This window comes from Canis lupus, chromosome 29 (genome assembly GCF_003254725.2).
Source record: "Canis lupus dingo isolate Sandy chromosome 29, ASM325472v2, whole genome shotgun sequence".
In the NCBI taxonomy this organism is placed as follows: domain Eukaryota; kingdom Metazoa; phylum Chordata; class Mammalia; order Carnivora; family Canidae; genus Canis; species Canis lupus.
This window is the reverse complement of record NC_064271.1, coordinates 33,095,032-33,119,170: the sequence shown is the minus strand read 5'-3', so window position 1 is coordinate 33,119,170 and position 24,139 is coordinate 33,095,032. Positions and strand designations below refer to the sequence as shown.

Below are 24,139 nucleotides of genomic sequence, written 5' to 3'. Positions count from 1 at the left end.
AGGCACTGTTCTATGGACTGAAGATACAGTAGTGAACAATATGGGCCAAGTCTGTGTTAACATAGGCATATAATGAACAATATAATTTCACATAAGGGTTATAAAATAATAAAATAGTTGTGAATTATATATATTTAAAGTTTCAATGGTCAGACCTCCGCTCTTATTCCTTTAAATACTCTCCATTAGAAATCTCATCTACTCCTAAGGTTACCATTACTCATTCCTGTATCGGTAATTCCATAGCAGACCCAATTCCTTTTTGAAGACTCTGTCCAATATTTTCTAAGTAACCACTGGACATATACACCTGTATGTTCTGCTACCATTCTGTTTCATTATGACTTATTTTATAATAGTGATGGTTTCAAATCTACAGTTCTTTTCACATACAAATACAACATTAATGGTATGAAACCAAGGATCACATCTTTGAGATGACAAGTTTATTATCCTTGTTATACTTTTTTTGAAGTGTATTTGTAAGCTTAATTTTTCATAGCTGGTAATAAAAACTCTTGTGGAAGCTTCATTTAACAGAGAAGCTTTTTGGGTGGAAAGGAAAAAAATAGTTTCATTTAAATCTGCAGACGTAGCATGTCTTCAAAGACTTTAATAGGAATAACAGTTATATTTAAGATATTTTGTTTTGAAAAAGTAAAATTATTAGTGTTTAAAGATAGCCTTTTATATGTGCTTGGTATTTTTATATTCTTCACTTCAAAACACGCAGGTGCAATGTCACAATATCTGCAGATGTTGATTTCTGATTATAGAACTCTTATCTTCTGCAGAGCATGGTTTAATTTTTATCTGCCATGGAAATGAAGAACGTAATACATTTTGGATTCAAATAAAGATAACTTTCTAAAGTCCTCTTTTGATTACAATCATCTTTCTTAGGCTTCCACTTCACTTATATAGTACATTAAATCCTTCTTTAAAAAATGTTTTGGTACCAGTAAGGGATATGTAAATGACTTCTCTAATAGTTTATGATACCGTAAGGTGACTTGGTATGGAAATGGATGAAAGGTGCTCATAGCTAGTGTGGTATACTAGGTTGAATAATGGCTCCTCAAAGACCTCCATACACTAATCCCTAAAAACTATGAATTTGTATGTTACATGGGGTGGGGGGGGGATTGCTGATGTTATTAAGTTAAGGATCATGAGATGGGAAGATTACCCAAAAGGCTTCAATGTAATTAAGTGGTTCTTATAAGAAGAAGGCAGGAGGGTCAAAGGCAGATAAAATGGAATGATGCAATCTGAAGATGGAGGAAGGGACACAAACCAAGGAACATAGGCAGCCTCTAGAAGCTGGAAAACAATAAAACAGTGTTGTTCTAAGCCTAATAGTGAAAGGGAATATAAGGGAAGGGAGAAGAAATTTGTGGGAAATATCAGAAAGGGAGACAGAACATAAAGACTCCTAACTCTGGGAAACGAACTAGGTAGGGGTGGTGGAAGGGGAGGAGGGTGGGGTGTGGGGGTGAATGGGTGACGGGCACTGAGGGGGGCACTTGACAGGATGAGCACTGGGTGTTATTCTGTATGTTGGTAAATTGAACACCAATAAAAAATAAATTTATTATAAAAAAACAAACAAAAAAATTAAGCTTGTTTGCTACAGGAATGGAAGACCAATATATATGACTTTAAAATACTCTTGTCCTTAAAAAAGTAACAAAAAAGAAATAGGAAATAGGAAGTTTTACTCCAATCAATAACTTGAATTCAGTATATTGGCAGTATATTATACCAGAATAAGCACTGGTTTTAGAGTTTGACACACTTTGAATTCAAATTATATCTCTACCACTTAATATCTTTGAGTGACTTTAGTCAAGATAGTTGACATCTCTAAGTCTTAGTCTGCTCATGTTTAAAGTAAGGATAATACTGTCATCAATCTTCTAGGTTATAGGTACAAATTAAATTAGTTAATATATGTAAAACATTTAGCATTGAAGTTGATAAATTCCAATGTTGATAGAAGTCAGATAGTATAAATGAGGATCATGCATGCCCTATCTAAAAAGGTGAGAGGCCACTTGGCTCCAACCTATCACTGCCATGTGAGGATGAGAGGCAAGAGCTGCCAGATGTCTAGAGAGACTGCAAATATAAATTTTAATTTGAAATCTCCCAATTTTTAAATGTCGACTTTTTTAAATGTTTGAATATTCTCTTTTTAAATCACTGAAATAAAAACTGAAATCTTGTCAAATTTAGCCCATAGGATCATTTTGTGACCTCTAACTAACCACATGATAGGTACTTGATGTTGTTCATATGCATGAACAATGACAACCCTAGAAAAGATTCTGAATCCAGCAATGTTTTTACTTATCCTCTTACTCTTCCCTTTCTCTTCACTTGTGCCCTCCATCTCAAATTTGTGTTGCAAACAGACTGGAAGTGTGGTGTCTTCACTGGACCTCCTGTGCCAAATAGCTAACAGCCAAGATCTCCAGGTTCCAAGTCTAACGAATTTCCAGGTCTGTAGAGGTATCACAGGCCTTGCCAGTCTCCTACCACCATCCAAACTGACCTAGGCTGGAACTCAGCCAACCCAGTTTGGACAGAAATCTGGAAAGCTGAAAACTGTTCTAGAACTTAAAACTACTCTAAAAAATAAAGTATATTAATTTTTAAATATAGCAGGAAAAGGAAATTCCTAGCTTGTTTAAACAAGAAAACACTACTTAGTCCTTGACAGTAACAATTATACAAATGTAATATGCCTTGTATGGAATAGGAAATAGCCAGACTGTACAGAAATTTAATGTTTAAGAATCAGTAAAGGTTTTCCTATAAAAGATCAACCAGTTCGATTGCCACACACAGGAGGTACTATGGCTAATTTTAGTAATGTAGTCCACTTTCTGTAACTGTCAGTTCTCATCAAAGGATAAGGCAGGAATATAGAAACAACAACAAAATGAATGAAACTTTTCATCAAAACTACTCAAGCATATTTTTCTGCTTCATCCAAAAAGAAAAAGAAGAGGGGGAAAAAGCCTTATATTGTAAACAATTACAGTTATTAAGCTTAATAAGAAATATTCTTTCAAAATACCTGATGTGATAATGAACAAAAGAAATGAGAAATGAATAAACACAGCATGTGAAATTTCTGAAAACTTAGTCTAGAAAAAAAGATAAATATGATATGCTTTATAATTTGAAACGATGAAGAAAATTCCTAACCATGCAGATTTGGCAAGGGACAGAGAGACATAATCAGGACACCTTCAGTGGCAAGGGTTCAAGGGTAAGAAAACCTGTGGATAATTGGAACTGGAAAACCATTCAAGAGACAGAGCCAGCCCTAAGAGATAATTTCTTTCTCTGCCTCTCACTCAGTCGACATGGCTTCATTTCTCATGACTGCTGCATTTCTCTCTACATATCTACTCTGGACTGCTCTCACTCCCATCTACTCATTTCCCAGTCTAAATTCCAGAGAGAATAGTCTGACTGACTTAGATAGCAACTATTATTCCCACTGGGCAGAGCCTATCATACCACCACCCAGATCACCAGCCCACTGTGGACTGACCCACCTTCTTTGGGTCAGGTGCCCATCTGTACGCACAATCAATAACCATTCCTGTGAATAATATGGAATAGAGCTGCCTTGCTAAAGATGGAGAGGTAAGGAGAACTGGTGAGCTAGGAAAAGTTAGCCATAGAGATTATACTTGTTTTTTTTTGGCGGGGGGGGGGGTAGGGTTTTGTTGTTGTTGTTTTGTTTTACTTAAATGCGATTAGCCAACATATAGCACATCATCAGTTTCAGAAGTTGTGTTCAATAATTCATCAGTACAACAGCCAGTGATCATAACATCATGTGCCCTCCTTAATACCCATTACCTAGTACACTTTGTTTTAAATATCAAACAGAAGACCAGATACTAACTGGAAAAACTCCTTGGTTTCCACCTGTTTTATAAACTGAAAGCTTAAGAGATTCCAACCAATAGGATGTTTCTTATTTTTATTTTTTAATATTCTGATAAAATACCATATATTTTATAGTTTGAATGATTTAAATATATTTGCATACTTCAATTAAATCAAACTATGTTTTTAGGCTTTTTTTTCTGCCAAAGAATATAGCTTATTTGTGAGAAAGTTGCATTCTGCTTTCCTGATTCCTGAAACACTTTTAAGTAAATAAAAGTTCCTGCATGCCTCATATATGTCAATGCTATGCAGATCTGAAAGAGTTAATATTAAAAAAAAAAAAAAAAAAGACAATTTACCCTAGTCAGGCTGGTGGAACACTTTGTGTTTATATTGCATTTTTCTTGAATGGAGTCTTTATCTAATCCTCACAGAAATCTCCATGACAAAAGTATTTCTCATTTTATGGATGAGGAAACTGTTATAGAAAACCAACTTACCCAGAGTAACCCAGAGAATTAGTGATGTAAGGATTAGAGTTCTGTTTAGTACCCAGTACCAGTAACTCACCACACTCCTTAATTCCTGTCAAAAGATGTATTTTCTAGATGAATTAATCCCAGTACAAAAGCACCTGAAACTAAGCATGACATTGAGAGAAGACAGGATCCCTCATCCTGATACAGTACCAAAGCTACCTTAGATGGATCTGTCTTTTTTGTTTGTTGATTTATTCATTTATTTGTAATGATGTAAATATAAATACAAAAATCCCTTCAGGACTTTCTGGCACATTAAAGCTGACTAGAGGACTTATAACCGCTAACTCAATGCCAGGACCCCATTTTACCTCCCTTCATGCAGGCTCCAACTTGTGCCTGTATACCTCTAGCAACCGGGCTTTCACTGCCTCATAAAGTCATTTGTTTCACTATTAGACAAGTTATTTGTTGGAATGTTTGGAATTTTGTTTTTCTATTTTGTAATCCCATTGATGGATCTTTCTTCTGCCTTCTGGTATATATGAAATAAGTCTTTTCTCTTCTATGCAACACCCCTTCAAAGAATCTGAAATAACTGCTAGGTCACTAGTTGATCTTCAGTACTTTAGCTAGAGACCCTAAATTCCTTAACCATTCCTTATGAGATGGTTTCCAGAACTCTTACCTACTCTGATTCCTTCTCCTCTGGATTTTTTATAGATTGCATGAGCATTTCTAATATAAATACTACATTTTTCTCAAGTTCTGTGACATTTTAGAACACTCCTTTAGGCTCCATTTTATTATGCATTGCTATATGTTTGTCAGCTTCCTCCATGTCATTTGACAGTCCACAAAGATATAATAAAATTTCAAGTATGGTCAAATGTTACAATTAAAATTATTGTAAGAACACTACATATTCTAGTAACTACAAAATTAAATACAGGCTGAGTCAAAAATACAATCTTGAGTACCAGAGAATAATCATAAATTATACACTTCTTAAAACTGTGTTATTTATTATTTTATTCCAAATGTTCATTCATTGAGATGGAAATGATAGTATCACTTATGCATATAATCAGAATAGTAAGACTTAGTTTTTTGTTACTTCACCTAACATCTAATTACTCAAATACTGTTGGCGTCTAGTAAAAGGAGATTTGGTTTTGAAACAGAACCCACAATGTATTTGGTGTTTCTGAGAGTTAAAAATTCAACCAAGTGATATCATCCCCCACATCAAACCTACAAATGAAAGCATTTTTAAATCTTTTCCTTTCTATATCCATCCCAAAAAAGCCAACTGAACCAACACCTGTCTAATTCACAACCTTATTCCCAAATTAGATTCTTTGGATTCCTCCTTTCCCAGCAATTATTTAGTGCCACTGATAAAATGTGGAAGGTTAATGGCTTTCTGCATCACTTATTTCCTCACTTGAAGATGGAAGCAGATGTTTCACACCTGCACAGGTCTCCAGAACCTGCTGCTACAAGGGGGCCAAGCAGTTTGAAAGTGTATTACAGAGGCCCAAAGTAAGATGCTGCCAGGCCAAAGACAGAATCAGCCAGGTGTGTAGAGGACAAATTCAGTACTCATTCTTGCACATTCAATAAAAGCAACCATATCAGAACACTTTGACTTCAGATTTTACTATCTGCCATGGGCATACATCCCAGGGCAGAATTTGACTAAGTGTACTGATGAGATCTGGCAATTGCTACCCAATGTGCAAAGAGCACAGTTGGCAAAAAAGACTTGCACTATTCATTTGGGGAGCTACAAAAGAGAGGATCCTGCTGTCCATGTGTGAATCTGGGGAAAACTACAATGTGAGGTTGACAGAATTTCACCCAGATGCCAGACCAAGATTTGCCGTGTATTTTAGATTTCTTTCATGATGAGGATGATGCAAACAATCTGACCATCTGTTCCCACAAACAAATAACATGCTGCATGGTTAAAAAGACACCCACACTGAACATAGTTGACAGGGATCCTTTTGTTTTAAGTTCTCATGAGTATGTTTAAAGTTGCTCTGCTTTGCATCCAAGAATGGGCAGTAACTGGTTTCTCATCTTCATCACCAAGCTGTAATTAAGGATTTATTTTGTAATTAAAATGTTTATCCACAATGCCAATTAGGTTGGAATTAATTTCTAAATAGCCCAGACTTGCCATACTAGAGGCAGTGTCATTTTAGAAGAGGTTGATATGTCTAGAAAAGATCCGGTAAGGTACAAGGATCTACTCAGAGTTAGCTTAATCCAAATATTATGATGAGAAACAGAAATTCTCTGTTAGAAGGGAAGAAAAGAACTGTTACAGAACGGTCAGTCATTTAATTGATACTAGCAGAAAAGTAGTACTGTAAGTGTAATACATACGCTATAGCTTGAATGAGTAATGGAAGTATGTGATGTAGCTTATATTTATGTGCCTGTATAAGAAATAGTCAATAAAAACTTCTTAAGAAATACTCTATTTTACAGATTCTGCATGTTTTATATTCAGGAGGAATTTTTTTATGATTCTTTTGCTTATATCTCATGCTCTATTTCAGTACTAATTTGGGGGGAGGGGCACAAGTGCTCCTAGAATAATATATGAACACAATGGTTCATAACCCTTTTTTGGCCCAGACTTCTTTGAGGAGTTCATGTTAACCTTATATCCTTCCATGTAAAAAATGCGTTTAGCAACATACAGTCTCAAAAGTTTCAATCCATGAGTGCACTAAATATCTGTGGCCAGAGGTTAAGAACTCTGCTCTAAAATATCTTACAGTAATTACTCTAGTGTTTGTGGATATAGGAAAAAGATTTGGCTGTCACTTTCCTAGGCAGCAATATGTGATATAATGTTAGAGATCTGAAAAACGCTATTTTTGGTTGAAGAGAAATGGGAAAATATGGCTTGATCCAAGTACATAGGGAAAATAGATCCTTCTCTTTTATTTTGACCAAAAGCCTCTTAGTACAAAATGACATTTTGAAAGTGCAATTTTTTTACTCTGAAATCTGTTCAATACTGATAAGCTCCTAGTGTACCACACATGCTTGTATAAAAAGGAGCCTATCTTGCACTCTCAGTAAGATTCCATACATGCGGAAACATTTCATCTGGAAGATAGTCTTTAGACATAGACTCCAAGGACACGATTACAGTAACAGTCCTTTGTATCTTAAGTAAAGTTAAGAATTTGGGGATTTCTCATTTAAACATACTACTGTGGTTTCTATCTTCTAACCAAAACTACGATGATTCCAAAGTAAATTTAGGTAGGAGATACATAATGAAGAAACTTGTTTTGGGAAATTCAGAGGTTTAAGCTTTCTTAGTCATAAACTTTTTAAAACTTTAAGTAGTGAGTCCATTTTATGATTCTCTTTATTCCTGAAACATGTTCCTGAAAAGTTTTGTACATTGGAAGATTTTAGATGGATCATACGAATTTTCATATTAAAGGGCTTATATGGTGAAAACGTTTGTGAAAGTGATTGCCCCATGATTTATCATTTTGTGAATCCAGATTTTCAAAACTGGATTGGCTTCAGTTTGTCCAATTATAATATATTACAAAAAAAAGTTATGATTTGAGCATTGATTCTAATTTTTAACCACAGCATTTAATTAAAAATAAATTAGAAGCTGTGGACACTGAAAAACCATTAAATTTTTTTCGTTCTATTTATTTACTCCTCCTATATATTCTTTTTATATTAAGTCATTTACTTTCATTAAAATCTTCTCTATAACCCAAATATTTACCAGTGAATTAATTATTCTCTTGGTACACTACAATTTAAACTCTATTAACTGGAAAATGTATTTGTGGGCTTGAAGGGAAAGTTTTAATTTTTGGATGGAAACTGAAGCTAGTACATTAGTTTGCATTGCTTATTCAGAAAAGATGTCATAGCTAAGGATGATGAAACCAAAAACAAAGATTTGGTTTCATTAAAAAATTAGAGTGCAAAATTCTACAATAATGTCAATGACATCACTTCTGCCTATTTTATTTTTCTGAATTTTATGAGGCTTCAGTTTCAGCCACAAATTATGAATAATGCTTTAGCAGGACTGAAATACCTTTTGAATGATTATGCCTTATTAATCTCAGCTTTGCAATTTCAAAAAGAAATATACTATATGAACTTTTTATTACATAATATACCAACTTTAAGTATATTTTTCATTAGCCTGAAGTTAACTTCTCTTGTATAAGGTCCTACTTTGTTTAGCAATAACCCAGGGGAAACATTCCTAAGACTGTTTTGTAGAAACAAGCAGCATCTCTGTAATTTATGCTGTCCAATATAGCTTATCAGGAGTGGCATATATTCTTCTGTCATATATGACATGTCATATATGTTGTTTCCTTTTCATAGATAAAATCTCCGAGAAAAATTCACTCAGAGACCTGACGACAAATCCCAACCATCAACATCCAACAGAATCAAAGGGGGCAATGTCAGAGCAGAAGGAAATGGAAACTGGGAAAGAAGGCCTAGTCAGGTGAGAATTCAACAAAACATAGAATACATGTTAGGAATATTGCTCAGGCTACATTGAAGAATTCAAACACCTATTCCCCCACTTTAGCTGAGCAAAAGGCAAGACAACAATAGTCACATAGCACAGGGGAACTGGCTGGAACTTCAAGGTTGTTCCTGTCCATTTCACTGTCCCTTGCTACCTAGCCCTGGCTATTAACCAGGATTTCTAGGCAGCCATTTGGCTAGAGGCCAAATCACACCAACAAAAACATGGAAGTCACACGTCTGAGTCTGAATCATTAATATCATCGTGGGAACAGCCTACATGGGACACCTGAGTGGCTCAGTGGTTGAGTGTCTGCCTTCGGCTTAGGGCGTGATCTCAGAGTACCAGGTTTGAGTCCCATATCAGGCTCCCTGCATGAAGCTTGCTTCTCCCTTATCCTGGGATTGAGTCCTACATCAGGTTCCCAGCAGGGAGCCTACTTCTCCCTCTGCCTATGTCTCTCTGCCTCTCTCCCTGTGTGTCTCTCATGAATAAATAAATAAAATCTTTAAAAAAAAGAAACAGTCTACATATTTACTAGGCATGAATTTTAAAAAGAAGAAATTGAAGAGAATATATGATTGTTCTGAGTTCACAAAGAAACAGTCATTCCAATTCTGCAAATTTTTTTATTGCTTAATTATTATTTCCTTTCATCTGCTTAAGAAAGTGTGGCGTGATAACCAAGAATAATTACAGAAACAGGTAATCTTTATTCCACTAAAGGAATACAGTTTTATAAATACTTCCTACAAAATTATTGGAAATATCACAAAAGAGATGACAATTTCAATGTGAATCAGTGAATCTACAATAAAACACAACTAAGGAGCCCCTTCATTTTGTTACTTCTTGGCATGCTATTATGTGCCTGCTGATCCAATTTGAATTGCTTAATTATAGTTAATATAATTGCAATAGGCTTATGAAACAATAAAAGCATAGTCTTATTTAACAGGCAAGAAGAGTTATCATTTAAATAGAAATTAGAAATATCTATTCCTCCCCCCAATTCTACATCCCCACTTCTTTCTCAGCATTTCCTCCACTGTGTTAAACTATGTGCTGCCAATAGGAGTTAGAGTGATAATCTAGGACCCGGCGTATTGCAGACTGAACAATAAGCATCAGAAAGAGAAGGTTCATTTTCAGTAAATACAAATTTGGCTATATATGAAATTAAACACAAGCTCACTCTACCACATGCATGCACATAAAAAAAAACTGACAAAAATTGAACCTGACATTATTTAGGCAGAAAGATGTATAAACTCTGGGATAAAAACTAAAGTCTTACATCCAGGCCAAGTAATTATATTATTTTTATGTTGGTATTTATAGAATTATTTGCAGTTCTTTTAGTGGGTCATTATTATCTTCACTCTACAGATAAGCAGCCAAGGCACAAGGAGGTTAATTAGTTTGCCTATATTAATAGGGTCAGGTCTGCCAAGATTGGACTGCACAAGACTCAAATTCCTCAGTGGAATTTTTTCCTCCCTCCCATCAATACATTTATTTTAATCAACAGCTTAGCCTTCTGAACCAATCTCTACTTCTGCCATTTATTTTAGTTATTAGTATGTTTAATTTTTTGTAATAACCTATGGTGATAGGTATGTTTTCAAAGGACTGAAGTGGAAGCCATAGCTAACATTCTAGGGATATATCCGTTTTAACCCAAATCCATTCCCAGTATTATACTCTTCTGAAATATGAAAATGGAAAATTTTCAATTACCCAGAAGTGAGTCACTCAACCTATCTCAAAAACATAAAACTTGACATGAACTCTAAGACCATGCCCGGTCTATCTCATCCCCTACCTTCCTATCCTTTTACTACAGTCACACTGGCACTATTTCAGTTTCTTGTACCTATGAATTGATTAATCTCTGGAATAATTGATTATCCTTTCTGCATTCTAGGCAGCAAAGTGGCTTGAGAATTATTGACAAATGGAGTAAATCCAAGTTGGCTTAAAACTCTTACTTTAATGTTAGATAGCTGGCCACTTTTCCTCAGGAATGAATGAAAATCAGCTACCTTTGACAGAGCAACTTTAAAAGGTCACTAGACATACCAGTGTCACTTTTGACTAATATGGGAATCCTGATATCCCAAATACCATGTACAACTTACCAAAGCCTTCCTATTTTGATTTCATAAGCATCAGTAGTACTATATCTAGAATCCTAGACAGCAGGGGTTTTATACATCACTAAAAAAATATCAATAATCAAATGACTTCCAACTAAAAGTGATTTCACGATATTCTCAATGAGTGAAGATCACTTTGGTATTTGCAGTTATTAAGAATCAACAAATTTAACCTTGAGCAAGTGAGGTTTAAAAAGGTTTTTTTCCTAGATAAATATTAAGGATTTATTTGATTGATTGCAGGCAATAGATGCTTATGAGTGGCTGCTTCTCACCTCAGTTTTTTGAATTTGCAAGAAGTCAGATTATTAATAAAATTTAAAAGTAGATTTCTTGCTCTAAGTGCATTTACATTATCTTCTGCCTTAAGCCCTGTATTGAATAGGGATTATGTGTCTAGGCTGATCACTAAATATTGAGGAGAATGAATGTTGTGGATTTTGCTGTCTCCGTGTGTGAAGTGCAGTTTGATATTATTGATTACACCTTTAATTTCTGTCACATTCAGAAGATGGGCAGAGGTGGATACCAAGAGAACTAACAGTATATATATGTGTGTGTGCGTGTGTATATATATATATATATACACACAGTATATATATATATATAACAGTATATATATACACAGTATATACATATACAGTATATATATATATATATATATACACACACACACACACTTCTCTTGGTTAGTTATATATATAGTTATATATAACTATATATACTGTTATATATATATATATACATACTCTAGTATATATAGTCTTATCTGTAGATATATTATGTAACAGATTTATTGTAAAGAATTGGATTGCATGATTATAGAGGCTGAGAAGTCCCAATATCTTCAGTCAGCAAAGCTAGAGGCCCAAGAAAGGCAAGGGTGTATTTCTAGGCTGAGGATGAAGGCCTAAGAACCAGAACTGCTGGGATAATTCCAGTCCAAAAGCTGGCAGACTTCAGACCCAGGGAGAACCAATGTTGCAGTTTGAGTTTGAGGGCAAGAAGAGGTCTTATACCACCAGCCTGCAAACTGGAAAAGGTTTCTAAACATAACCCAACTATGCTGGCAAGCTGATCATGGACTTCCAGTCCCCAGATTTGTAAGAAATAGATTTCTGTTGTTTATATACCACCCAGTCCATAATGCTTTGTTACAGCAGCCTGAACTAAGATATCAGTCAACTCAGCCCCAAACTCTTTAACATAGAGTCTTTGGAATGTTCCCTTGTGACAAGGGTCTCAGATACTGTTTTGTAAGGATAAAAGAGTATAGATATATGGGGTTTTTTTTTGATATATGTTTAAGACAAATTCAGATATCATGTCTATTTAGCTATTCATATAAACATAAAAAGTTGAGTAAAGTTTATGTTATTATTAAAAGATGTAAATTCATAAAATAAAAATCATTTATGTGATTTTTTTCATCCAGCCTTCAATAAGATTAAAAATAAATCCTAAAACTAATTTTCTAGCCATAGTAATAATATTTATCTTAAATACATGTCAGCCCAGGAGGAGATATTTCTCAAGATATCCAAGTATTACATGTCCACAGTTCTGACTGGAATCCATTTGTATTAAACTAGCTTTCTTTCTTTATCCTTTCTTTTTATATCCTTTCACAACATTTTCTAAATTGTCTATCCAGGGAAAAGAAATTCTTTGCAAATCTTCCCTGAAAAAAACAACCAATTCATTATCTTGTCAGATGAATCATTTAGCTTCTGAAAGACATGGGGTTCACCCCTGGAAGGTCCCATTGATGCTATTTGTCCATTACCAAGAAAAACAGCCTGTTTCTGGCATTCCATCTCAGCACATTCTTATTTTTTAATATAAAAAAAGTATATTTTGATGGACACTAATGAATAGCAAGCAAAAGAAGATGTGTTTTGCCTGGAAACATCAAATAGCTATGTCTGGAAAAGGAGACAGAGTTGAATGGCTGATAGGTTAAGTGGTTAAATGATGAACAAGCAAGTGAGTGAAACGTTCAGTGCCCGTGACTGGGGTGCACTGCAAGACTGACTTTTACAGTATAGTATATGACTTTTCATCACCATTGCTACCCATAATGCCAAGAAGGAAGGTTATTTCTATGAATAGTCTTCTTTGTTCATAATAGCAATCAGTCTCTATTTGGGTGGTTTTAAAATAGGCAATCATTTCACAGCAGGAACAATGAGGACAGAATAGAATTCAGAATCTTATCAGCACTCATAAACACTGCCGTTTATTGTCTTGTAGCTAGAAAAAGCAAGAAACACTGCAGTAAAGATGCTTAAAAATCCATATGTGATTTTATAGTTGAAATAGAAAAGGAATGTCAGCTATCAAGTTTACCAAAATAAAATACAATTTATACTTGAATAATTTAAAAGCTTGTAAAAAAAAAAGGAAATCAGTTACATATTTACCAATTTTATGTAATGCATAATAAAAATGATGCACTATTACTTTTAGCCCCAAATTAAAATTTTCTTCTGTGGCAAACAATACCTTTATAATTAGGCATTGCAAATACTTTTAACAACAGATAGGCATCTGTTTTTAATAATGCCATCACTTTTAATAATGATTGCTAACTGCTATTACTAGCAATATGGCAGACTAAACATTTATAGAAAATTCTTTGGGGAGAATGTAATTTAAAATACTAGATAAAATATGAAACCTACATTTGAATGCATGCCTGAGCTGGTAGAAAATAAATTCTATTGTTAGAAAGTTTCATGAATTGGTGTTTGCTCTCAGAATTTATTCCAAACTTTTATGGCCTAGATCTGAGTTAAAATGTGTGATCATTGAGACAAAATCTGGAGTTAAACTACATATGAGGACAGGTTGGAGACTCCTCCATAAAACTGGGATTCTAAAGGATAATTTTCTAGAAGTTAAACCATCCTCTAGAGAGAAATAGTGAAAATAATACTTCTCTTTGTCCTGGCTCTGAGTGGAGAAAAGGGAAAGAAATTTGAAATGGGGAAAGGAAAGGAGGGAGAAAAGAAGAGGAGAAGAGAGAAGGGAGGGAGAGGACAAAAGGGAAGGAAAGAGAAAGTAAGGGAAGGAAAGAAAAAATTCTTAGCCATAAGCATTATTCAAATAGATCTGGAACCAGAATTCCTAGGACACATCTGTATCCTAGAAAAAAAGATTGAGGCTAAAATAAAATATTTTAAATGATTAGGTTTGAGAACTCAAACTGCCAAAAACAACAAAATTTGGAAGAAAACAGTCTTTAAAACCATGTCTCAAAGTATCTATAGATATAAGTTCTGATGAACATGAATTCACAATAAAAAATTACTAAACATATGAGGAAATAAATCATTGTGAACAATACAGCAGAAACAATAAGCTTCAACATTAGACTCTCAATATCTTCAGATGGTAAAATGATCAAAAACAGCACATAAAATAAGCATATTGGAGTGCCTGGGTGGCTCAATTGGTTGAACATCCCACTCTTGGTTTCGGCTCAGGTCATGATCTCATGGGTTGTGAGATTGAGCCCCCTGAATCAATCAGGCTCTGCACTCAGCAAGAAGTCTGTTTGGCCTTCTCTCTCTCTGCTCCTTTCTCTCTCTCTCTCTCTCTCTCTCTCTCTCAAAGAAATCTTTTAAAAATAAGTATATTAAAAAAATAAAAAAATAAAAAATAAAAAAAATAAAAATAAGTATATTAAATATATTTAAAGAAATGAAAGAGAATATTAAAAATAAGGCTAGGGAAAAAGAAATTGTCAGAAAAGACAAGGCATTTTTGCAAATGAACTATCAGAACATCTAGAAGTGAAAAACGTAATCCCTAAAAGTAGGAAGTGAGAAGGAAAGACTCAAATTGTATTAGTCAAGGATCAGTCAGGAAAAAAAGAGTTTTTATTCTAAACATTTCAAGAATAAATAAATTAAATACAAGGAATGTGGTAGTGTGAAAATTGTTGTAAGAAAGGGTGAGAAAGAAAGCAAATTTCAAAGGTGGAAATTGCAACCCAGAAATTAAATGCAGGATGTAGTTCCCAAAGCCCCAGTTGCCCCATAAATCGAAAACTGGAGAAATGGAGTCTGAAAAAGGTTCAAGAAGCAGCTGCTCCTTTTGAAGAAGTATGCTCTAGTTTTCTGCCAGATAAAAACTTAATTGTGCTTTCCTTTCAACTTCCAAATCTCCTACAAATGTCTCTCATTGGTAGAATCTAAGTCAGAACCCTCCTGATTTTTCAAAAATAAGGGATTTTTCAAAAATAAGGTTCTCAGGCTTTCAGCCCCTGTTAGTAACATGGGAAAGTGTAAAAAGGAACAGAAATGCTATTGATTGAAAATAAACAATCCAGCATAGAGATTCAAAAAGTGAGCAAAGAAAATGTAAGCATATAGATAAATGGAAAAAAAAAATTTACACCATAAGATAATCACAATAATGTCTAAATTGGGGGTGAAAAAAATGAGATACAGTTAAATATACCCTCTACAGTGAGGTGATTGGCATAAAAAAGAACGAAGAGTTTGACTAATTTTAGAACCTCTTAATTAAATATATATGTTAAAATGTCTTCAAAAATCCCTGTATTAATTACATCAAAGTATTTAATCTCCATATGCTAAATTTACCAAAGATTGTAGATGAGAGAGAACGCACACAGGCAATTCTGCCAGTTACAAAATGAAATTGATAATCCCACACTCCTAAAGAGAGTGATTTTAAAATACTTCTCTTTGTTTATTTAATAGAGCAAATATTATAAAAGTCATTAAAGATATACTATCTTTGAAAAACACAATTAACAAATTAAACCTAAAGGACACTTGAAGAACCCTTATATCCATTCTTCAGTAACTGCATTTCTTCAGTAACTGAAAAATACACAGTTGCATCACGCCTACATAGAACATTACAAAAATTCATGATCTACTATGCCAAGGTACACTGTCAAATCTCCTAGGATCTCTTTAAAAATACAAAGGTTTGCATTCTACCCCCAGTAATTCTGATTTCATTGGTCTGGAGTGAGTCTCAAGCATTAGGATGTCTGAAAACCTCCTCAGGTGATTCTAATATATATCCAGGATAGAGAAGCATTTCACTAGAATATGAAATAGACCTCAACAAATTTTAAAGATTTTATGTCCTATTGAGTATATTTTCTAACCACATGGCAATGAAATCAGAAATTAATTTTTTAAAAAACTAAAATTTGGAGAAAAATCCCACATAATTAAAATTTAAAACACACTTTTAAGTGACCTCTGGGTCAACAAATAAGTCATGAGTGAAATAAGAAAATACTCAGAAATGGAGCACCTAGGTAGCACAGTCAGTTAAGTGACCAACTTCATTTTGGCTCAGGATGATCTCAGGGTTGTGAGATGGAACCGTGCAATGGGCTCCACACTCAGCCCGAGTCTGCTTAAGACTTTCCCTCTCCTGCTGCCCCTCCCCTTCCAAATTACATTAATAAATCTTTAAAAAAATACTTAGGAGGGGATTCCTTGGTGGCTCAGCGGTTTAGTGCCTGCCTTCGGCCCAGATGGAGTCCCATGTCAGGCTCCCTGCATGGAGCCTGCTTCTCCCTCTGCCTGTGTCTCTGTCTCTCTCTCTCTCTCTCTGTCTCTAATGAATAAATAAATAAAATCTGTTAAAAAAAATACTTAGGAACAACAATGAAAATACTGCATATGGACAGCCCAGGTGGCTCAGTGGTTTAGCGCTGCCTTTGGCCCAGGGTGTGATCCTGGAGACCCAGGATCAAGTCCTGTATTGTGTTCCCCGCAGGGAGTCTGCTTCTCCCTCTGCCTATGTCTCTGCCTCTCTCTCTCTTTGTCTCTCATGAATAAATAAATAAAATCTTAAAAAAAAAAAAAAAAAGAAAATACTGCATATCAAACTTGTAGAATAATAAACTGTCAGGTATTTTTGTTTTGCTTTTCTGTTTTAGGCTTTTTCCTTTTTCCTTATTTTTTTAACTAGAAAATTTAATTATAAAGTTCACTTGAAAGAATAAACAAAAATGGCCAGGAAAACCTGAAAAATAATAGTATTGGAGGTAGTATTAGTCCTACTAGATACTAAAACCTATTTAAAATCTCTGTAATTTAAGATAAAGTGTGGTATTGACACATGAATAGATAAACCAATAGAACAGAAAAGATACAAATAGATCTAACTGCATGTTTAAATGTAGTATCTAATAAAGTCAGCATCTAAAATCAGTACAAAAATGGTAGATTTAAATAAATGATATTAGAGTAACTGGATAGCCCTATGGAAAAAATAAAATAAAATAAAATTGGACCTGTCCTTCATGCTACACACGAGGGTAAATTCTGAATAGATCAGAGATTTAAATGTAAAATAATTAAACCATACAAGTACTAGGCAAAAAAAGTTATAAATTTCTCTATAATGTGGAAACATACATTAAGTCCTAAGATTAAAAATTTAGAAGCAATAAAAGAGCTTAATAACTTTGACTACATTAAAAGAAAAGAATTTGCATTAATAAAATCACAAGTAAAAGAAAAAAATCAGAATATCCAGATATGAAAATTCTCAGTGCTACTTTCTGAGAGAATTAATCATTTTATTTTGAGATTGATGGCAGGCATTTAAATTTTGTTTTGCATACTTTGCATTCTTTAAGATTGTAACGGCTCAATCAACTTGATATCTTTGTGATATGTCACTACCACAATTTCATTTTCCTCTTCCCAAAATTTAATATCAGAAGTACAATGTATTTAATTAATAGCATAGAGTAAATCAATATATCATATAATCCCAGGAGTAAAACAGTGATCCTGATACTCAATATGGTGCAATCAAAAGGTCCATCTTTTACTCAAAAAAAAGTAATTATTAGCAGTGTATAATATAGGCATATATTATAAATAATATTCATGTATTATGCATATATTTTTCAAATAAATATAAATGTATATTTGGTGGAAAATTACTTGCTAGACCTTCCATCTGTGCTTTCTACTCTAAAGTCATTAATAATGCTTCCAGAAATGGGATGTGGTATACCAAGATGCAGACTAGTATCAGAAACAGCAAGAGTAATTTACTGGTAGGTGGTTAGATGTGAGTCAGCAGACCAAAGACAAAAATTTTGTGAGTATGCCTAATAGCCTTGAGAGAGAAACAAGCCTACAGACACAGTTTGTGGTCCTTTTTTAAATTGTTTCACTATTTATCATGGAGAGACAACAAATCAGTTACCTGTTGCCATAGAAAACCAAAGCAGATAAAACTTGTCTACTTTCTTCCTCTTGGCATAGAAAGAAGGAAATTAGATGATTTTATATTTTTTATGATACCTAAGTTATGACTTTTTAAAAATGTGTCTTCAAGTTTACCTAGCAAAATGAAAGGAACTACAAAATGTTTGATACATTGATTAAAATTTTTGAAAATTTACAGGTGGACAAATTCTGATTACTATGAAGCAAGCAAGACCCATTAATAAAGATACTATAAATATGGAAACTACAGGGCAAGCCTAATGATAAAAGAGATAGAAGAGAAGGGAATAGTGAGGTGAGCTTGGGTAAACCTAGAGTTTCTTCCTTATTGCAAAGAGCCAATCCAAGCATTGCCATATGGAAAAGTGGATCCAATGATGCCAGTATCACCTGATTTCTTTTTCAGGAAAACTTCAAATTCCAGAAGTCCATATCTTGAATACTACCAAAATAAATTGAAATTCTTTTGAACTGTAGGCCATAAAAACACAGCTGTAGGTCATCAGTTTACCATCTCTGCCTTGAAATAATAGACTGGTTCTAAACAAGTTCACTGTTAAAAAAATATAATTCCATAATAGAATTAGAGGTGTGGTCTATAAGAAAAACATTCATCAATGCTGTTCCCAATGTAAAGCACTTATAGAGGATAGAATCAAAACTGTAAGAATATTTTTGTCCTCAACAACTTTATTGCATTTCTTTCAAGTATTGTTTTTATTGTTAATTTTTGGATTTTAGTTCTTTTTTGGGTATTATATTTTATGTATCTTTGACAAGATGTAATAAGCAGTCTTCCATGTGACTAGCATGTTTTGTAGCCAATCTCTTTAATGCATTCATAATAGTTCGAATATGCATCAATAGCAAGAGCTTAGAAAAGTGGTTTGATTGATTCTATTTGAAAGTTAATTGACTGATGGAGGCTGGAAGATCAGCTTAAAATAGGTAAAATGGAAGCTCCCCATTGTGAGAGTAAATGGAAGACTCACCATGTTTCTTAAAATCTTTGTCTCCTTGGGAAGAAGAAAGGGATTGGTCTGCCTAGGATTGGCATTAGCAAGAGACAAGAACAAAAGAAGGGGAAAAGAGTAGAGACTGGGGGGATGATAACTCCCTGTCAGATGACAGCAGCAGACAAGAGTTGAGTCATTGGAGAAAGAAAAGAGATTTCCACCTGGAGAGAGACAATTTCAGGCATGGGAAATGGCAAAACTGGCACATTGATTTGCAGCATATAGATTTTTCAAGAAGCAGCAAAAATGCTATGCAGGTAAGGTAAGAGAAGCAACCTAAAGTAAGCTGGCCTGTGAGAGTCAGGATGGGGAAGCTTATCAGACTCTCCCATACTCACTCCGCCCAAGGAAGGAACTTGAATGTTTCCCCAAGTCAGCAAACAAAGGTATGGGGTATTACTCATTTGCTAGAGTGAGGCAATTGCCAGAGGAACAATTTTATCTCAAATGTTTAGCACTGGGTCTGGCACTTATTATATGCAAGGATAACTGCTTTGTGAATAATACATTGTATGTTTTACTCCAAGTAGATTCCTAAGAGAATCACAAAGTGAAATACATATGTATTTCTCAATTCTGATGGATGCTTTATGAGTAGTTTTTGCCTTAAATACTGTTCACATTTTAAACACAGGAATCTTTTCAAATATGTGTCTCTTTACTAGCCATGAAATGCTTGACAGTTCTTCCTTAAATGGAAGGTAATGTTTTTATTTATTGTTATCGTCTCCTAGCATCCCATAGTGCCTGGACAGTTCGTCATATAATGTAGTAAAACATGTCTAATAATTCTTTTTTTTAAAGATTTTATTTATTTATTCATGAGAGACACAGAGAGAGAGAGAGGCAGAGACACAGGCAGAGGGAGAAGCAGGCTCCATGTAGGGAGCCCGATGTGTGACTTGATCCCCGGTCTCCAGGATCACACCCTGGACTGAAGGCGGCGCTAAACCACTGAGCCACCCCGGGCTGCCCAAATGTCTAATAATTCTATACCAATAAATGTTCACCCTAATTCTGCTGAGACAAGTAATAGTCTAGCAATAGTTTGTGTGCCAGCTCTCAGCTAGGTAAATTGTTTCCACCCAGCCTGATGATTCATTTCAATGTAGTTGTTCATATACAACTGTTCACCAGTGCCTTTATTTGGGCATCCAGCTCACAGAAACAGGACTGTTTGAGTACAGCCAAGCACTAGTTATTGTAAGACATTGGCAAACAGAGTAACAACTATGGTTTATAGAAAAAAGCAGCAAGGGGATAAGTTGACAAAACAAGAGCAATCAGAAGAGAAATTCCACATGCTTCCACCACCAAGTATAACAGGTGTCAGTGTCTGTATATGTAGCCATTTATCCAGCCTTTGCTCTTATCACAACAGATGAGCTGAACATATTTGTATCTAAGGCCAACTCCTCCACTTTGTGCTCATCCCTTTTCCTCTACTCACTGGCATCTCTCTGATAATTATTTCCTTCTCTTCTGCAACATCTAATTTTTTTCTTTCTGCTTGATTATTTCTATAAACATAAACATGTAGCATTTCTCATATTTAAATAATAGCAACAAAATGTTTCCCTTATCTCCACATGAGCAGCCAACTATTGTCCTATTTCTCTTCCTGCCTTTACAGCAATCTCAGTTACCCATATTCATTTTTTCTACTTCTCCTCCCATGTTCTCCTGAACCTGTAATGAGAATTTGATTCCCTCATTCCAACAGCTTTTATCTACTTTTATGAAAGTTTTTGCTGGTTTTGTCCATGTTTAGCAAAGTCAACAATGCCCCCTTTATAAGCACTATAAAGCCAGTGACCAAAGCCAGTGGCCAGTTGTTAATTCTACTTTTTCTGAACCACCTGCAGCAAGCCACAATTGATCCCTCACTCCATCCTTGAAACACTGTCTCATTTGGCTTTCCAAATATCACTTTCTCTGACTGATGCCCTATCTCACTGGCCTCGTTTCCCATCTTCCAACCTCTAAACTTTGAAAAGCACAAATTCAATCTCCAGACCCCTTCTCTGCTCTACCTATGTCCTTAGTATATGATTTTATCCAGTCCAGTGACTTTAAGCAACATTGACACCCTGGTGACTTCCAAATTTATATCTTTAGTCCAATCTCTCTCTAGAACGCCAGTTTGAATTCCAGTTGCCTACATAATATCTCCACTTTGGGCTCTATATAGACATGTCAAAATGTACATGCTCAAAATCAACTCTTAATTTATTTCACATCTTCCAAACCTGTTCCTCCTGCAACTTTCATCCTTAGTATAAGGCATCTTCATTCTTCCATTTGCTCAAGCCAAAAATTTACCTGTTCTTTCTCTCATATAGTACAGCCAATTCAGTAACAAATCTTGTTGGCTCTTCCTTTGGGATATAAGCAGAATTTTATTACACCTCAGTACCTCCACTGCTACTACTATCCTAGTCTGTCATCTCTCAGCTAGCTATTACAATATCCTCCTAGCCATTCACCTAGCTTCTGTTCTTTGCCCCTCTATGGGTTTATATTCAACACAGTAAGCCCAGGTAACCATATCAAAATGTAAATCATCCCTTATTCCTCCAGATCCTCTAATGGTTTCCTATCCGGTGTTGAGTAAAAGCCTAAGTTTCCTCTGTGGCCTATTGGCCTGCCTCCCAGGCTACCTCTGCTTCTCTGACCCTAACTCCCACCACTTTACCCTGTCGCTGTGACTCAGCTATACCTGAACAGTCTTTTCTCAGATATCCATATAACTTATTCCTCACTTCTTTCAATGTCTCTGCTCAAATGTCACCTTATTGGAGGTGCCTCCCTAACCACTATAGGAAATAGCAGTCCCTTTCACTCTCTATCTACCTTACTCTGATTTGTCTTTCTTTATAGCATTTATCATCACCTGACATACTCTGTATTTTTAAAATATGTGTGTTTCTAAAAAAAAAAAAAAAAATGTGTGTGTTTCTATCTTTCCCTTTTAGAAAGTTATAAGATACTTGGGGGAAGGGCTTCATTGTGTTTACTTCTAAATTTATAGATAAATGCTGAATGAATGAATGAATGGGATTTCCAAATTACATAATTCTGGAGGCAAGCTAAGATTTTTCCCATAAATTTGTGACTTCATTCTCAAATTCTTAAATTTAAAATATTTTAAAGTTAACTTCTCTTGGGTAACTGCACACCTTTTTCTTTAAATATATTTGATTAGATTCCATGTCATTTCACAATTACTTTCATCACAAAATACCACCAAGTCTTTTCCAAAGTCTCATAGCAAATTCACAATTTAAGGTGCTTTTAAGCTCTTTGGGGTCAATAACAAAAATTGAACCCTCATGCTTGAACTGACTCCACAAGTATAAATATATGAAGTAGATGTTATGCATATGATTTCCTCTCTACAATTGTTGGTTTCAGTTGCAATCATTCTAATTACTCATGTGATAACCAGATTTGGAGAAAGCACTGTAATCTGGAGGTGATTGCCCTAGGTGTTTACTTCAGACTCTAGGACATGATTTAAAACCTGAATGAAAGGAAAACTATGGTTTAAATCTGGACTTCAGTAGGCATCAGTCCACATAACAAAAGCACCAGACAGTGGGACACAGTAAGCCTTCTATTCAGGGCAAAGCTAATTGAAGAAAGGTTTTGCTTCCCCCCCAAAATTAAGATACAAATGGTGGCCACATGAAAGGGCTCTCAAGGCTGTTGCACTTTTACCCACTTGGAACTCAATACAGTGCTTTTCTCACACTAATGAGCAATGCATTTACTCACATGCTTTTAAAATTAGAATCAGAGGTATTTTTTAAAGTAATGAATGTTTTGCTTAAACCATACCAACATGTGTTTTGAAAGGAACTGGAAATGTAACATATGGTTCACGTAGACTTAAATAGGCCTTGTTCAGACATTAATCTGAGAAGAGGTGCTGTTTCCCTAGTTGGCCTCCTTAGGCACCGCAATCTTTAATCAATCATCAATCTAATCTCCTTATATTAGGTATTCGATTTTCATAGGACCTAAAAAAGTACCTCACAATATTGTCTTTGTCAATAAAGACAATTTTAAAAACATTCGCTGAGGAATATAACTATAGTATGAAAGGAACTTCATATTCTGATTATTAACAACCCATTTTACAAGGAAGTACAATTAAATTAACAAACTTAGATCACGGTCAGTATAGGACCTCAGTAAAGAAAATTCTCAAGTTAACAATCTTCCTCATTAATGACTTGGTGAAAATGTAGCCAGGGTTAACAATAAGTTTCCGTCTTGGTTTCTACAGGTCAGCATCTGGTTCTGTATTACCCACCATTCCTTTCACTATATCCATACCATTTGGATCAACTCCATACATAGACGCAAATACAAATTTAGCAACCCTAGCAACTACCCTTCTCACTGCCCACCTGAGGCCAAAGCCTCTGGCACCATATGTAAATCATATTTGACTCCATCCCAGAAGCTCAAAGTGTAATTCTTCTCTGAATCCTCATGTATTCACATTACAGCTGTCCCTGATATCCAGTCTTTCCCCAGTATTTGGATTTTGCAATTTTTTTGTAGGTAGGCAGCACTTCTGCTTGCAACCAGAGAAGGTTTTCTGCTTTTAAGGGCTTACACGATTAGATTGGGCCCCACTGGGATAATCTCCCACTTTAAAGTATACAACCTGCAAAGTTCTTTTTGCCATTAACATAACATTTTCACAAGTTCCAAAGATAAGAATGTGGACATCTTTGGAGGGGCCACCTCTTACTTT

General features: G+C 34.9%; 1 protein-coding gene across 10 annotated transcripts in view; it reads left to right on the top strand.

The window, feature by feature from the left end:
* CNGB3 (cyclic nucleotide gated channel subunit beta 3) overlaps positions 1-24,139 on the top strand; it is a 247,129-nt gene that overhangs the window by 103,822 nt on the left and 119,168 nt on the right. For 8 of the 10 annotated variants that reach the window (XR_003130386.3, XR_004810395.2, XM_025433545.3 and 5 more), the window contains one exon: positions 8,796-8,922. The exons of the other annotated variants lie outside the window; for them this stretch is intronic. Coding sequence is in view for 6 of the 8 variants with exons in the window: in XM_025433545.3 (XP_025289330.1) it covers positions 8,796-8,922 (127 nt within the window). In the remaining 2 variants the exon portion in view is untranslated. The remainder of the gene's footprint in view (positions 1-8,795; positions 8,923-24,139) is intronic. 10 annotated transcript variants of the gene reach the window in all.